A 16,955-nucleotide genomic window follows, 5' to 3' on the forward strand; every position below is an offset into this window, starting at 1 on the left:
GCTAGACCCAAATCTGTGATCTTATGAACCTTATTATCCTCATGCTGTGGAACACAGGCAGACTGCTCAGGAGGAAGGGGCCACAGTTAATCCTAGGATTTAGGGTTGAAAGAGACCTTCAAAATCCCCTAGGTCTCATTTGACAGATTAGAAAACTGAGGCTCACAGAGGGGACCTGGGAACTGGACTAGCAAGTATGCAGTTTGTCAGCCCCTCTAGAATTTACAGGAACTGTTCCATTCCTGTCTTTCTATCCCCGTGCCTAGAACCTTGCTGGCCACAGGGTAGGGGCTTGTTAAGTAAATTACTGATTCTCTTGAAAAGTCAATTGTAGATTACTGAGAGCTGGTAGTAGAAGGTTCCCAGAAACTGGCTTTGACATAAAGAGATGAGGGATGATGGATGAGGGTCACTCTTCTGCTGCTCGGGAGTCTCAGAGAGTCATTTTCCCCACAGGGTAGTAAGATTGCTTTCATCTAGTCTGGACCTGCTTCTAAATGACTCTAACAATTGTGTGGGTGGGTAGGTATTTGTGTATGGGGGGGGGGTAGGGAGTGTGGTGTCTATCATTATTCCCTTCAGAGAAAGTATTAGAGAAGCTAGTGCTCCATACCACCCCATACCCTATCTTTCCATTGGATGGCAGCAGGAGGAGGTATCTGGGATCTGGCCTTGGACTCAAGTCCTGGTTTTGGATGACACTTTTTTTTTTGGCTTTTTGGAGGGGGGAAGGCAGGGAAATTGGGGTTAAGTGACTTGCCCAAGGTCACACAGCTAGTTTTTTTGTGTGTTACGTGTCTGAAGCTGGATTTGAACTCAGGTCCTCCTGAATCCATGGCTGGTGATCTATTCACTGCACCACCTAGCTGCCCCTGGACAATACCTATGCTAATCAGTGCTGGCCTCTTGGCCTTCAGGGTAGGGGTCTCCCCAGTGATGTTTAGCAGGGAGAAGTGAGAAGTTTCCTAGCTCTGCTTCCCTCTCCTCTCTTCCTTCCCTTCCTCTTATCTTCTTCCCATCTTTTCCCTGGCTCCCTCTATTTCTTTCTTCTTTCTCCTCTTCTCTTTCTCTTCTCCCTTTTCTTTCTTTTTCCACCTCACCCTGCCTTTCTCTCATCTTCCTCTCCCTCGAATCTGTCTCTTGTCTCTGTCTCTGTCTTTCTGTCTCTGTCTCTCCCTCCCTCTCTCTCTCCCTGCCTCCCTCCTCCTCTCCTCTCCTCTCCTTTTCTCTCTTAGCTGGAAGGGACCTCAGATGGTCAGACTTGAAACACACCTTAAAACAAGGAATGTTTTTCCTCCCTCCTCTCTTCATCTTTTCTTTGCTCCCTCATTTCTGTCTCTCTCATTTCTCCCTCTTACAGCTCTGTCTCTCTTCCTTTCTCTTTGCTTCTCTCATATGTTTTCCATTTTTTCCCCTTCTCCCTCTTCCCCCTGCCTCTCTCTCCTCCTCTTTCCCCTTATCTCCAACTCTCCCCACCTTCTGGGTTTCTTTCATCTTACTCCCTTCCCCTTCTATTTTTCCTTCTCATTTTGTCTTTCTCACTTGTCATTTCTGTTCCATTATCTCCTTCCCTCCCTCCCTTCCTTCTTTCCTTCTTTCCTCCCTGCCTATCTCTCTCCCCTATGTCTTCCCTGTTCTCTTTTTCTCTTTCTCATGATTGCTTGTTCACAACATCTCTCTTCTTCTCATACCTTCCTCCTTTGTATCTGTTCTCTCTCTCCTTTCATTTTCTCTTTCCTTCTTTTGTATTCTCTCTTTGTCTGTTTCTCCTAAACTTTATTCTTTCTCCTTTTGTCACTTCTCACCTCTTTCCTTTTATGTTTTTTTAATCTCTTCCTTCTATTTATCTTAACCCTTCTGTTTATCTTGTCTCTCCTTTCCCTCTCTACCAGTTCTCTCTCACCTCTTTTTCATCTTATCTATTGTGCTTTCATAATTCTTGATCCTTGCTGAGAATTAAGGGATAGGAGTGGTGAGTTGTGGGTGCTGGTGCATTGTTTTCAGGAGTCTGGGAGTTGCCACTCAGGGAAGTATCCAACTCTAATGGCCGTGGGTCCTCATTTCTTTCCCTTCATCCACCAGCCCTCTAATCCCAGACCTGAGGCTGAAACATTGGCCAGCCTTTGTTCCTAAGTGGAGATGTCCTAAGTGGCAGAGACTCTTTCCAGCTCCAGGAGAAAGCTAAATAGAGACACCTACCACCCAAGATAGAGCAGGCACATGGCCTGAGGAGTGCTTAAGTCATAAACCCATCAGAAAACCTACCAGCCCCACTGGAAATAAAGAGGCAAAAATGTGACAGCCCCTGACCTTGAGAAGTTTATATTCTATTGAGATACAACATATTTGCTGATAACACAATAGAGAAATGTACAAAAGAAAAATAATGATTTCTTTATGGGAAGGATCAAGAAAGAGCTAATAATTGGGGAAAGCACACTCTTAAATGAGATACTCAAGGAAATGCTCAGGCTTGAAGAAAATGTTTCATGCCAGCCTAGTGGGGAAAGCACTGGGTTTGTGGTCCTAGGATGTTCGTATATAGGATCATAGGGTCTTGGTATATAGAATGAACTCATCTAGTTCAATCCCCTTTTTTGGCAAGGGAGGAAACCGAGGCCAAGAGAAAGGAAGTTATTCAGCCAATGTCATCCAGTTAGAAAAATAGAAAAGGCAGGATTGAAATCCTGGCCTTTGGCCCCTAATTCCAGAGTGTCAGGATAGGGTGGGAATAGAAAGGGAGACAGTGGATAACCTGGTAACCCTGGAGACTGCAGAATGTGACTCCTGGGCAGAGTTATGTTAACAAAATGCCCTCTGTCCCTGCTCCCTCTACCCTAAAGGAAAGTTAGCATCAACCCCAGACCTGCTGGGCAGGATCAGCCAGTAGGGTGAGACAGGCAGCTGCCCCAAGGGTCAGGAGTGGTCTGGTTGGGCCAGGGAGACCTCGGGGGAGGGGGACAGGCAGACTGGCAAGGATTTGACTTCAACCACTTCAAATGTCTGCCCTGAGTTCCAGCTCTACCTCCCATGTCCCCTCCTCCAGGAAGCCTGCCCTGAAGAAGCCTGTAAGAAAGGCTCTTCCTTTATACAGTCTTGCCAGAGCAATAAAATACAAAGCTTGTCTTGATTCATCTTTACAAAGCTCCTGGTGTGGAGGACAGTATTCTTCACCCAGGAGGTGCCTTATACATGACTGTTAGATAAGCACAGTTACTATAGCTCCAGAGCTCATAGGCCCGAGTCCAATCCCCTTATTTTACAAATAAGGAAACTGAGGCCCCACAAAGGAGAAGTAACTTGCCAGTGGTCACACAGCTACTAAGCAGGATTTGAGCCTAGTTCCCCTGTCACCAATTCCAGTGCTCTTTCCAATGTACCTCAATAAATGAATTATTAATACAGCATAAATTTATAGCTAGTGTTATCCCCATTTTATAGATGGGGAAACTGAGGCTGAGAGCACTGAAATTACTTCCCCAGGGTCACCCAGGTAACAAGCATCCCAGGCAGGATGGTCCTTTGCCAATAGTTCCAGGCTTTTCCCCCTGAACCTCAAATGAATGAATGAAAGATTCCAGGCTTTCTGGGAGACTCAAATGAAATAATATATGTAAATCACTTTTCAGGCCTTCAAGCACTATAGAAATATCAGCTATGATTATAAATTCTATGCTACTGTTCTAGTGGGAGAGAAAGGATGAGACATATTTCTATCTAATAATGAGACAAGGAGGGATTCGACACATTCCATTTATATGCGTAAGAACCAAAAAGTCCTTTTCAAGACCATGGACAGGAGAGATGCTTTTGACTTGGGGCGTGAAGGCAACCAGGGAAGCCTTCCTGAAAGAGGTAACAATTTGAGCTAGGCCTTGACAGTTTAGGAGTTTGGTGGGGGGTGGGCTGAGAGAGGGAGTTGGAGAAGCAATAAGGAAAAATGTTTCAGGAAGGAGGAGCTCAAGTTTTGTGGAATAATTCCAGGTATATCAGTCTGGCTGTGGAAGATAAGTCTGAAAAGGTAAATTCAGGAGAAAGCATGGAGGGCTTCAAATGCCAGAATTATGTGTTTTGACTTGTTCTAATAGGGAATCAGAAGCCCTAGGAAGTTCTGTTTTCTGTTTCTGGCTCAGAGCTTGTAGGTGTTGATGATGATGATGGGGATGGGGATGATTATAGTTTCTATTTATCTGATGCTTTAAGGTTTGTAAAAATTAAAATTAAATAATTTTTAAAAGGTTTGCAAAACATTTTACATATTATCTCATTTGGTTCTCACAATAAACCTGGGAAATAGATACTATTATTGTCCCCATTTTACAGATGAGGAAACTGAAGTAGACAGAGGTCTTGGACTTGCCCAAGGTTACAGTACTAGTAATTGTCTGGGGCTGGATTTGAGCTCAGTTCTTTCTGACCCCAAATCCAGCACTTTCTCCCCTGTTGTGCCCCCAGCAGCCTATTTATTTTGTTTTTAAAGATGTCTAGCAAAGATGTTTTCCCAGCTGAGCTGATATGCCCATTCAATTGTTTAATAGCCCCTGGGGAAATTTCTTCTTCCTTTTTACCTTAGTCTCTCTGGCCAAAGGATGAATGTGGATCTTCCCGCTCCCTTATTTTGTGTGGTGTCTTGCACGCAGACAAATCTAAGAAGCCCAGCCCTGAGAAAAGAGGTTTAGGGGAGGGGAAGGCAGAGCCTGGGACTCTTTGGGGTTTGGCAACAAAGAGGAAAGAAGGGAAACTGAGAATGACCACACACAAGCTCTCCATGTGCCCAGTCTTGCCCCTAAAACCAAATCTTCCCCACTGGGATAGAGGGTTATTTCCTCCCCATCAAATTCCCCACACCATCCCCTTGATGAAATAAAAAGAACACAGAAGGCCCAGAGATGGTGGTCAATCTAAAAACCTCCTTATGGGATTCTGTCTATCCAATAAACCCACTCTTGTCTTTTGTCTATGCCCTGACCCAGTCCCCTCTCATCATTCATAGAACCACAGAATGTCAAGCTGAGAGAAACCTTGCAATGTGGATTGTTAGGGCTGAGAAGTACAGAGGATGTCAGAGCTGGGAGGGACCTTAGAACAAGGAATGGAAGGGCTTGGAGGGACCTTAGAACATGAAATATCAGAGCTGGGAGGGATCTTAGGGGATGTCAGGGCTGGGAGGAAATTTACAACATAGGATATTCAAGCTGAAAAAAAATCACAAAAACCAAAGGGTGGAATGAGCCTCAGACATCACCCAGTCCAGTTCCTGACCTGAAGAGGGCTTCTCTTCACCCCCTTCTCAGTAAAACAGTCATTGAAGGTTTGAGCTGAAACATCTGCGTCACCTCCAGATTAAGTTAGGCTTCTTAAGCCCTGCTTTTCACACTCTTTTACCTCCCTCCCCATTAGCCCCGAGCTATGATGAAGACTACATCCAGTGGGAACTGTGCGCTCAGCGTGCCCGCCAAGAATTCCTACCGCATGGTGGTCTTAGGGGCCTCAAGGGTGGGCAAGAGCTCTATCGTTTCTCGGTTCCTCAATGGCCGCTTCGAAGACCAGTACACCCCCACCATCGAGGACTTTCACCGAAAGGTCTACAACATCCGAGGGGACATGTATCAGCTGGACATCTTGGACACATCAGGCAACCACCCCTTCCCAGCCATGAGGAGGCTGTCCATCCTCACAGGTGAGGGCCCAGAAGAGAGGAGACAGACAAAGGGAGGCTGACAGTTCCATCCCTTGAGGGGAGGGAGGGGGCCACCAAGGGAAGCTACTCTGCATCTCAGACTCAGTTCCCTCCTCTGTAACATGAAGGACTGATCTCTAAGGCTCTTTCCAGTTCTATTGTCCTATGATCTTAAGACCCCAGGCCTCCTTGGCCATCCCTCTAATGCTGGTGCTTCAGGCTTTAGAAAGAAACAAAAGCGACCCCAGAGATCATGTTGTCCAACTCTGTTTTTTCAGATGGGGAAACTGAGATGAAGAGGACAAAGGGAGGAGGGATTCACTTGCCTAAGGTTACTCTGTTGGTAATTAGCTGAGCCCAGATTCAACCCCGGTCCTGACAGTGACCTTGCCTTCTGCCTGGGATGGTCAAGGAAGGCTCCGTGGACTTGAGCTGCACGTCTCAGGCTAAGTAGGATGTAAGTGAGGAAGACAGCGGGAGACAGAGCAGGAGAGAGGCAGCAAAGCATAAGGTGTGTCAAGCAGTCTGTGAACAAGCATTTATTAGGCACCTACTGTATTTCAGACACCCTGCTGAGCACTGAGGATTCAGAAAGAGGCAAAAATACATGAAAAGGTCTTAGAATCCTAAATTCTCCAGTCAGGCTGGAACAAATCCCTTTCAATCAATGAAGAAGCCAAAGAAAAAAGCCAAACAGTCCCTGTCCTCGAGGAGCTTCTATTTTAACTGCTCAGGTTTCTTTATATGTCTCATTTGAATTTAGCTGTAGGAAAGGCAGAACAGTAATAATATTCCTACTGTCAAGGTCCAGAGAGGGTGAGAGACCTGTCCAAGGTCACACAGCTAGGAAGCTGAGAGTGGATCCCAAGTCTCTGGACTCTTTATGTTGTGCTCCTGGTGATGAGGGACCCTGAGTAAGGTTTATCAGGACAAATGTATAACCTCAATTCATTGGAAAAACAGCTCAGAGTGCTGGCTCAGAGGTGAGTCAGCCCTGATGTTTCTGTATGCAGAGGAGAGCTCAGTGACTGATAGGGACTGGCTGGAGCGAAGCCCGAAGAATATGCTCCATTAATATTGCATGACATTGTGAGGGAGGGGGCAAACCGGGAATACTTTCCCTGACACCACAGCCCATCAGGGGCTCAGACCCAAATACATCCAACTGAATAAATGAACATGCATTTCTTTTTAGTGTACACTATGTGGGGGGAAGGTGGGAGAAGTCAGAATCTTTCCCTGTAATTCTCTGGTGTTCAGCTCAGAGTCTGGAAGTCGGACGATTCTCATCCTGACTTGGCCACTAGTAGCTCCTGGACAAGTCACTGCCATTTCTCTCGGCCTCAGTTTCCACCTCTTGTAAAACACAAGCGGCCCGAGTCTAATGTCCCTCCAGCTCTGAATTCTGGTAACTAAGAGCTCATAGGAACGTCGTTCCTGAGCTGAACCGTGATGGGAATTAAGGATTCTGGGAAGCTAAGGAGACGTCTCAGCAGAGGGTAAACAGGGTGGACCCTGAGTACTCCCGCACAGGGACTTATGAAAGTCTGACTTGGAGGGGGTAAAGAGTGGGGGAGGAAGCAGAGAAAAGATAGAAATGTCCCCCTCCCCCCAAGATTAGGTAAATCCAGGTGCTCGTTCTGAAACCCAGGCTTTGCCCTCTCCCTGAAGGCAAGCGCTGAGTAGGGACTCAGAGAAGAAGGAGATGGGCTGGCTTGTCCTACTGCTAACAAAAAGAGATCTCCGGGATGCCCTTGTCCATACAATAACCTCCCCACTCCACAGCATCTCCTCCATCGCTCCCGGTCTGTCAAAGCCCTCTGCCATCAGACAGCCTTTCAAGTACAGGAAAGCACTTACTCTGAGCCCAAGTCTTCCCTTCTCCAGGCTTATTCCGAATTCTTTACCAAGACACATAGGATGAGATCTTGAGACCCTTCAACATCCTGGCTCTCTTCTCCTCATGACAGCTTTTCAGAGTCCTCCCTGGAGGCATTTAGGTATCACCACAGTACACGAAGCTCCAGGTCTGGAGTCAAGAAGACCTGAGTTCAAATCCAACCTTAGATACTGACTGTGTGACCCTGGGCAACTCACATAATCTCTGTTTGTCTCAGTTTCCTCAATTGTAAAATGAGAATACTAGCACCTACCAATCAGGGCTGCTGTAAAGATCAAATGAGATATTTTAAAAAGAACTAGAACATGGAGACTCTATGTTCCAACCCTACCTCCGATTACATAGTAGGTCTTTAATAAATAGCTCTTTCTTTCCTAAATTCTGGTGCCTGGTATTCAACAGCAAACCCTAGATATGGTCTATCTAGGGCAGAGAACAGAAAGACTCAAACCTCCTTAGTCCCTCGGACATTATATTTCTCACAATGTGGCTGGACTCTTCTACAGTTTAGTCTACTAAAGCCCTCCCCCAAATCTTTCGAGGACAGAATTCTGTCTTTTCATGCTTCTCACAGCTTGTTCTTGTGAAACTGATTTTTTGGAACCTGAGAGAAACACTTTACGTTGATCCCTGTTACATTTTAGCCCAATGCTCAAGCCTGTCAAGGTCTGGGGGATCCTGATTTATCATCCAGGCAGTTTTTCCTCCCAACTTTGTGTCCTTTGAAGGGCAGGAGGGGAATTGCTTTATTCGAGTCATTGATAAAAATATTAATTCATATAGGGCCAAGAGCAGATCCCCTGGGGAACTTCACTGGAGACCTCCTTCCAAAGTGGCATGAAACCACAAAGAAGGATTCTTTGGGGCTAGCCATTTAACCAGTTCCAAATCCAGCTAATTGTACTAGAAGATCTCAAACTTTGTGGTCTCAGGACCCCTTTTATTCTTAGGAATTATTGAGGACCTCTCTCCATAATCGAAGACCCATCTCAAAGAGCTTTTGTTTAGGTGGGTTATATCTGTCGACATTTACCACATCAGAAATTAAAACATTTTTGTTGTTGGTTGTTGAGTCATTTCAGTCATGTCTGATTCTTTGTGACCCCATTTGGGGTTTTCTTGGCAAAGATACTGAAGTGGTTTGTCAATTCCTTCTCCAGCTCATTTTGCAGATGAGGAAACAGAGGCAAACAGGGTTAAGTGACCTACCTAGTGTCACACAGCTAGGAAGTGTCTGAGGTTAGATTTGAATGCAAAGAGAGTCTTCCTGACTCTAGGCCACTGTGCCACCTAGCTGTCCTTAATTAAAATATCTTAGTTTTATTATGAAAATAGTTTGACTTTGCAGACCCCCTAAAAGTGTCTCAGGAACCCCCACAGGTCCCCAGACCACACTTTAAGAACTACTGACCTGGACCATGTGGGATCACAGATTTACTGTAGCATTGGAAGGGACCCCAGAGGCCAGCTAGTCCAACCCTATCATTTTACAGATGAGGAAACTGAGGCCAGGATATCATGGGATTATAAAATCACAGAACTAGAACCTCAGGAGCTGTCCAGTCCAACCTTGTCATTTACAGAGGAGGAAACTGAGGACCTGAGTGTTTGCCCAAGGTCACATAGGGAGTGAATGACAAAACAAGAATTTGAACGAAGGTTTCCAGACTCCAAATTCAGCACTATTTCTTTCATCTCTCTGTCTTTCACATGAGAAGAGCCAAAGAGATGCTTTGACAAAGATATTGCTACACTTTAAGCCAAAGTTATAGCGGCCTCCTGATCTAACCTATCAATAAAGAAAATGAGGTTGAGCTTTGCATGATCTGTTCCCTTCGGGACAAGCCTGGGAACAGCGAAGCCCCTGAAATCATTGCAGCAGAGGCAGAAAGAGCTAATGAACTGGGGTTCAGAGCCCAAGCTCTGCCATTTTCTACCTTCCAACAAGGGCTCTTGAACTTTTCTGAGTCCACAATTTCCTCCATCTGCATGCACAGGCACTCCCCCACTCCTACCATGCCCTCCTTCCTTATGTTTACCTCCCAGGATGACCTGATTCACCCCATCCTAGGGACTGCTCTGTCTCTTCTTCTATCAGCCCCCGGATCAGAGGATTTGCATGGGACAGAGCAGTGCCTTCTGGCTCTGACTTTCTCTGAACCCATTCTCTATTAGGGGAAAGGACTTCAGAACTTTCTCCAGCTGGAGAATGAAAGGACTGGGAAGCCAAAAGTGTCTCTCTAAAGTGATTTTACATTCAACACCACACCTAGCACACCATTGGTTCACAGGAAATGCTAAAAGAAATGAATTCAGTAGCATTGTTCTCCCCAGCTGTGAGGCTGGGCCCCATTTGGGAAGGCGAGAATGTGGCTGGAGGCAATAGAATCCTCGGGGTGTGGGATTATCACAATGGGACGTGGCCTGGCAGCCTGAGTGGAAAATACTGCCAGGCTGACATTGCCCACAGCTCCTCTGAGAAAAAGCCATGGTAACTGCAGTAAAACCAGGGAATTATTAACAATAACAACTGCTTTTTATAGCACTTTTTCCCCTAACAATCTTGTGAGGAAGGTGGTGAAAATTTTATTATCCCCATTTTATGAATGAGAAAACTGAGACTCACCTATAAGATCCGAGCCTTAGGGCAGGACGGGATCTTGGAGGCCAACTCCCTCATTTTACAGGCAAAGCAATTGAACAGACTTTGTAAGTGTACCCAAGGTGGAGGTGGGCAGGCAGATGGGCAGATGAGGAAGCTTTGTGTTCAGAACTTAGATCCCATCAGGTCAAACTTCCTCATTTTACAGATGAGGAAACTGAGGCCTGAGGTTCAAAGAGACTTGTCCAGGGTCACACGGATAGTAAATGTCTGAGGCTGGATTTGAACCCAGGGCCTGGAGCCAGGAAGACCTGAATTAAAATCCCAACTCGACATTTACCAGCTGTGTGACCTGGACGAGTCTTTTAACCTCTGGCTGCCTCAGTTTCCTCATCTGTAAAATGAGGATAATAATAGCATGCACCACCTATGGTTGTCAGGAAGATCCAGTGACAGAATATTTGTAATGTGTTTAGTACAGTGCCTGACACATAGAAGGCACTTAATAAATCTCTTTCCTTCCTTCCCTCTTTCTCCCTCCCTTCCTCACTTCTTTCTCTCCCTTCCTTTCTCCCTCCTTCCCTTCCTTCCTTCCTTCCTTCCTTCCTTCCTTCCTTCCTTCCTTCCTCCCTCCCTTCCTTCCTTCCTTCCTTCCTTCCTTCCTTCCTCTGTCCCTCCCTTTTCCATCCTCCTCTTCTTCCCTTCTCTCCTTCCCTCTCCTTCCTCCCTCCCTCCCTCTCCTTCCTTCTTTTCTTCCTTCCTTCCTCCCTCCCTCTCCTTCCTCCCTTCCTCCCTTCCTTCCTTCATTCCTTCCTTCCCTCCTTCCTCCCTCCCTCCCTCTCTCCTGCCTTCTTTCTTCCCTCCCTCCCTCCCTCCTTTCTTCCTTCTTTCCTTCTCACTCCCATCCCCCCTCCCTCACTCCCTGTCCTCTTCCCCCTCCCTATCCCATCTCTTCCTCCCTCCCCCCTCCCATCTGAGTGCCCTATCCTCCACAAGCTGATTCAGAGAAATAAAGCGCGTTGGGCCAAACCCCACACCAATAAATGGTGGAGAGAGGGTTCAAATGTAGATCTGATGCCCTTTCGTTGGGTCTCGCTGTCCACTTTCACGTGCGTTCCTCTCTGCTTTCTCCTATAGGAGATGTCTTCATCCTCGTGTTCAGCCTGGACAATCGCGAGTCCTTTGATGAAGTCAAACGGCTCCAGAAGCAGATCCTCGAGGTCAAATCCTGCCTCAAGAACAAGACCAAGGAGACGGCTGACCTGCCCATGGTGATCTGCGGCAACAAGAACGACCACGGGGAGCTCTACCGCCAGGTGCCCACCAACGAGGCCGAGCTCCTTGTCTCGGGAGACGAGAACTGCGCCTACTTCGAGGTGTCGGCCAAGAAGAATACCAACGTGGATGAGATGTTCTATGTGCTCTTCAGCATGGCCAAGCTCCCGCACGAGATGAGCCCGGCCTTGCACCGGAAGATCTCGGTCCAGTATGGAGACGCCTTCCACCAGAAATCCTTCTGCATGCGCCGGGTGAAGGAGATGGATGCCTATGGAATGATCTCCCCGTTTGCCCGCCGGCCCAGCGTCAACAGCGACCTCAAATACATCAAGTCCAAAGTCTTGCGGGAGGGCCAAGCCCGAGAGAGGGAGAAATGCAGCATTCAGTAAGAAGAGAGGTGTGAGGAGGGCAGCCCACCCAAGCAGTGCCTTAAGGGAGATGCCCCCAGCCATGCCTGGGGGAAATGAGGGGATTGGGCAGCCACACTGCCCTTTCTTCCCTTGCAATTAGGAGCCCAAGGAGGGCAGCAGCCCCCCGGGGCTCTGTAAATATTTCCGGGTCTTCTCTGCCACCTCCATCCTCCCCTCTGACTCTCCCTTTCTCTTACTGGGATAACTGACTCCCTTCACTTGGTAGGAGAACATCTCTCTGTCAAGGAGAAAACAGATGAGAGATCTCAGTTGGGGTGAATGTGAATGGGAGCTTTCAGATTCTGGAGGAGGACAGTTTATCAGACAGAATTCAGAAGGGGCAGGAGGCAGAATCTCCAGGCCTTTCTCCAGAACTCAATCCAACCGAGCCTCTGAACTCATGTTATGGGTCACTGTCTCTTGGGTGAGGGCTGGACAGGGCATTGGGTCTGGGGGCACTTGGGCCACCAAGGTTGAAGCCCTCTGCTTTGGAGAGGGCTGCTCTGAGCAGGAGGAAGGTGAGAGCTATCTCAACAGCTGGGAGACCCCACACCAGAAATTTGTGATCTTATTTTCTGCTGTTGATTTTTTTTCTCTCCTGCTGATCCCCTTTCCCCACCTCCACCCCCAAACAAAGTAGTGGTGTTTGTGTGTTTGATATGAAGTGTGTTTGATGTACCAAGAATATTTATCTTCTGAAGCTCCTTGTTTTTATCATTTGTGCTTTTTCCTGTGGCTGTTGTCCCTTGAGTGTGGACAGAAATGGGCACCAAAACCATTGAACCATTCTAAGGAGGCCTGTACCACCATCCTTAGTCAGCCCATCTGCCACCTGTTCCCTTGGGGGAGCAGGGAACGCCTTCCCCAACAGCCCACACTTACCACCTGCCTTCTTCAGACGTCAGGTCCTTGCCCCTCTGTCCCCTCCCCCAGGTCTTTGCAGAAGCAGACTTCTGATAGCCCAAGCCCAGCTCGATTCCCAATTTCTCACAACGTCAGTGACCTTGGGCAGTCTTCCTCTGCTCTCACAGCCTCATTTTAACCCATCTGATCAGTAAAAGGGATTCTTTTCCTTTTCATACACAGATTTGGGGAAATTCCCGATCAGAGTCTTGATCTTAAGCTGGGGCCCCAGTCTAGTGGAAAGGATAGGGAATTTGGAATCAGAAGAACTTCAGCTGAATTACAAGCTCTGCCACTTACTGACCTTTATGACCTAGGGCTGGTCATTTTCACTCTCTGGACCTCAGTTTGCAAATCTATAAAATAACGGGATTAGATTGGATGGCCTCTGAGGTCTCTTCCAGCCAGGATTAAAAAAAAATAACAACTGTCCATCCTGTAGCAAAGTGCTTTCCTTGTAACTACCCAGTGAGGGAAAGAAGGGTGGGAAGTAAAGGTGATTATCCCCATTTTGTAGATGAGAAAGCTGAGACTCAGAGTGGGGACACAGACTTCACTGGGGGCATATGGCAAAGCAGAGAGTTGAACCTAGGTCTTCTGACCACAGCCTTGGGGGTTCTTTCCAGAGCACCATCCCAAGAACATGCATCTTGTTACAATGGGAGTGGCCCATGGTATCCCAATGTGGACACAAGGGGTGGGATTGACTCATGAGTCTGTGGTGGTGGGAGGCACTTTGTGCTTGGATTTAATTATATTCTGTAAATACTTGAAGCTCCATAGATCATGAATTTGCAGAATGATGGAGTTGGAAGAGACCTAGGGATCATCTAGGCCAACTCTTTCATTTCACGGATGGGGAAACTGAGTTTCTCCAGCATTTTAAAGTTTACAAAGCACTTTTCTGATGATGACTCAGTAAAACTGTGCAAGAATTTTTTTTTAAATCTTCATTTTACAGATGAGAAAATTGAGACTCAATGAAGTTGTTAGGTGATTTTTCCAGTCACAAAGCTAGGATGTGTCAGAGCTGAGATTTGAACTCAGGTGCTGTAAGTCAAGATTCTAACAGGTTTTCTGATCCCTTGGTGCAGAAGAAAGGGGAATGGATTTGGAATTAGAGGACGTGGGTTCAAATCCTAGCTCAACACTTTATAAACCTGTGTGAGTTTGGGCGAGTGATTTAACCACTCTGAGCCTCAGTTTCCCCAAATGTAAAAGAAAAGGATTGGACTAGATGACCTTTAAATCTGTGGTCCCATGACTTAAATACAGTGTTCTCTTTCCATTTTCCGGTGCTTTCTGGCTAAGCCCGGAGGGCTGGGTTGGGGGGGGGGGCGGGACTGGGGAGGGTGTGATTGGCCCAAGATCCCATGACTAGTCAGTGGCAAAGACAGGTTTAGAAGCAAGCATTGCACCTCATATCCCCAGCCAGCTCTGTTCCCTTTCCCCACCCTTCTACCAAACCTAGGTGCTCTCCTACCCAGTAAGGGACAGGAGGAGTGGGAGGTATTATTATTCCCATTTTGCAGATGAGAAAACTGGACCTCAGAGAAGCCAAGAGACTAAAACTAAGTTGCAAAGTGCAGACTTGCACCAAGGTCTTCTGTCCACAAGCATTTGGGCTCTTTCCTGAACACCTTCTCAGGAACCTGCCTCATGTCATAAGAAGAGACCTCTGAGGTCAAGTCCATTTTCCAGATGAGAAAACTGAACCCCAGGGAACTTAAGTCATTTGCCCAAGGTCACATAGATAGAAGCATCAGATGTAGGATTTGAACCCCTCTCTCCTGACTCTGGAGTACTCAGGTTCAAAGGATTTCAAGCTAAAAGGGACATCAGGGAGTAGATTGCACATTAGCCCCATTTTGCATATGAGGAAACTGAGGTACAAGAGTTTAAGTGACTTGGCCAAAGTCACAAAGATAAGAAGTAGTGGAACCAGATCTTCTGATTCCAAATTGAAAGCCCTTCCAATGCACAAGGCTTCCCCCCACCCATTGGTTGCCTTGTCTGTAAAGAAAAAGAATTTTCTCCATACACACATGCATATATATGCAGATATGTGTGTGTATATATATATATATATGATGTATGCACAAATTCAAATGAATAGGTAGGTGCACACTTCACCTCCATCCCTATGTACATTTGGGACCTCACCCCCTGCTCCTGGACATCTACCTGAGGTGGGCAAGGGAGTTCTTGGAGACATAAATGCTCTCTCCATTTAGCATTTAACAAGGACCCACCTTCTATCCCTGCTCCCCAGCCCCTCTAGGTCAGAGGGAAACAGGACGGGAGCACTTTTTCCTTTCCCCAGCCCCATTCTTCTCACTTAGCCCTGAGGCAGGGGCACCTCTGCCCATCCAGGGACAGGCTTGGGGGTTGACTTTAGAAGTCACCAAATGAGAGCTGGGAGGGGTGCCTGAGGTCACCTAGTCTATTCCTTATTATTAAAAGGAGGTAAGTGATACCCAGAGGGGGTGAGCACTCAGGGTCACACAGGAAGCAAGCAGTGAGTTGGGATTTGACTTCGAGTCCAGTGAATTCTTCTGGCTACCACCAGGGAGCAGAGCCACTACCTGGCTGTCCCTGTGTGACTGTCATTTGGAGACTTTGCATCTTCACTATAGCAAGATAAATACCTACTTGTCCAGAGTACATAATTTCCATGCAATTATAACAATAATGACAGCTGTTTCTACAGTTAGGTCAACATGGCAAATCTATTTCCTTAGAAAAATTTTGTGAGGTAAGCAGGGTGAGTGTTACATGCCCATTTTACAGATGGGGAATCAAAGTCTCACAGAGGTGAAGGGACTTGCCCCAAGCCAAGAGGAAGTGGACCTGGATTTGAACCCAGGAACTGACTGCAGATCTAGGACTCCTCCCACAGCACTGTCCTGTCTCTGGGGTACATATGAAAAAGCATCCTTGCTTTCCCCCCAGCCCATGCCCACTTTGTCCCAAGGAGGCCACCTGGGGTTTCTCAGCTGCTTCCCCTCCTCCCCTCTGTAACTTCCCCAATGTAAATATGTACTATGGATAATTTAAGCTGGCTTACTCAGAAACCTATTTCTTGCCTTGAATTTCCTCTCATCCCCAGGCAAGACTTTTCATTTGGGTCTCAAACAATACAGGTCAGGGAAGCTGGGAAGATATGGTTAATGATAAAAAATATTAATATTGTTAAAAGTAATATTCTTAGGAATATTCTTAATGGATTTTAATATTAATGATTAAGGGTGTTCTTCATTGTTCTTAATATTATTTGTTAGTATTAAGAATGTTATTAATATTTATAGCTCCTGTTAATATCCTTACAATTAAAGACCTTCCTTTCCCAGGCTAGGTCTGAATCACCAATGGCCTGGGAATGGGCTCCTTCTCAGAGCTGGAGGGGACCTCAGAGGGTATCTAGTTCTACCTGTCATTTTACAAATGAGGGAACTGAGGCCCAGGGAAATGAAGAGATTTGCTGGAGGTCCCCTGGGTCGCAGTGTTAGAAGGTTGCTCCTCTGACCCCAGCACCTGTGCCCTCTCCACGCCCACCCTCCCCTCCCTACTTGTCACCTTCCCATGTCCCTATGGTGATGCTCCTTCCTATAGCTTCCCAATGTGTCCATCAGTGCTTAAGCAAATCAGACATTGGGACCCCAAGGCTGAACTTTTGGCTGTCAGCCCCCTATGCTGGTGGTGGCCAGAGAGGACACCGGACAAGTTTTTGCTGTACATGTGATATGACATGGTGTGATATATCACGACCTGTATGTACCACCACCTTAGACTGTCAGCCCCTTGAGGGCAGGGAACCAGTCTGCCTGTGTGCTCTGTATAGCGCCTAGCCCTGTTGTGAGGGGCTTAATAAACATTGGACTGCAAGACCGTCTTCTTTGTCTTTGCAATAGGAAGTAACTGGTTTGGGTTGGAGGTCCAGATGCATTGTTTGGGGTAGGAGTGGGAGTTCCTCCAACAGTGAGGAATCTTGGTAGCCAAGAAAAACCCCAGTTACACAGCAAGCCTACTTCCATACACTATGAATAGAGTCCTAGCTTGAACTCAGGAAGTTCCAAGTTCAAATCCCATCTCAGACACTTACCAGCTATATCGTCTGAGACAAATCATTTCATCTCAGTCTTTTTTTCAGTTTTCTCATCTGTAAAATGGGGATCATAGCAA

The 16,955-nt window shown here is 46.7% G+C and overlaps 1 protein-coding gene across 1 annotated transcript in view; it reads left to right on the forward strand.

Annotated features, from left to right (window-relative positions):
* Positions 1-16,662, forward strand: part of RASD2 (RASD family member 2) — a 20,209-nt gene extending 3,547 nt beyond the window's left edge. Inside the window, exons 2-3 of the mRNA XM_069082042.1 lie at positions 5,401-5,680; positions 11,320-16,662. Coding sequence (XP_068938143.1) covers positions 5,410-5,680; positions 11,320-11,849 — 801 coding nt within the window. The 5' untranslated portion in view covers positions 5,401-5,409 and the 3' untranslated portion in view covers positions 11,850-16,662. The remainder of the gene's footprint in view (positions 1-5,400; positions 5,681-11,319) is intronic.
* Positions 16,663-16,955: the final 293 nt, after the last annotated feature.

The sequence above is a fragment of the Petaurus breviceps genome, unplaced genomic scaffold (assembly GCF_028583685.1).
Source record: "Petaurus breviceps papuanus isolate PSGF00001 unplaced genomic scaffold, PetGlider_PUasm1.0 156, whole genome shotgun sequence".
In the NCBI taxonomy this organism is placed as follows: Eukaryota; Metazoa; Chordata; class Mammalia; order Diprotodontia; family Petauridae; genus Petaurus; species Petaurus breviceps.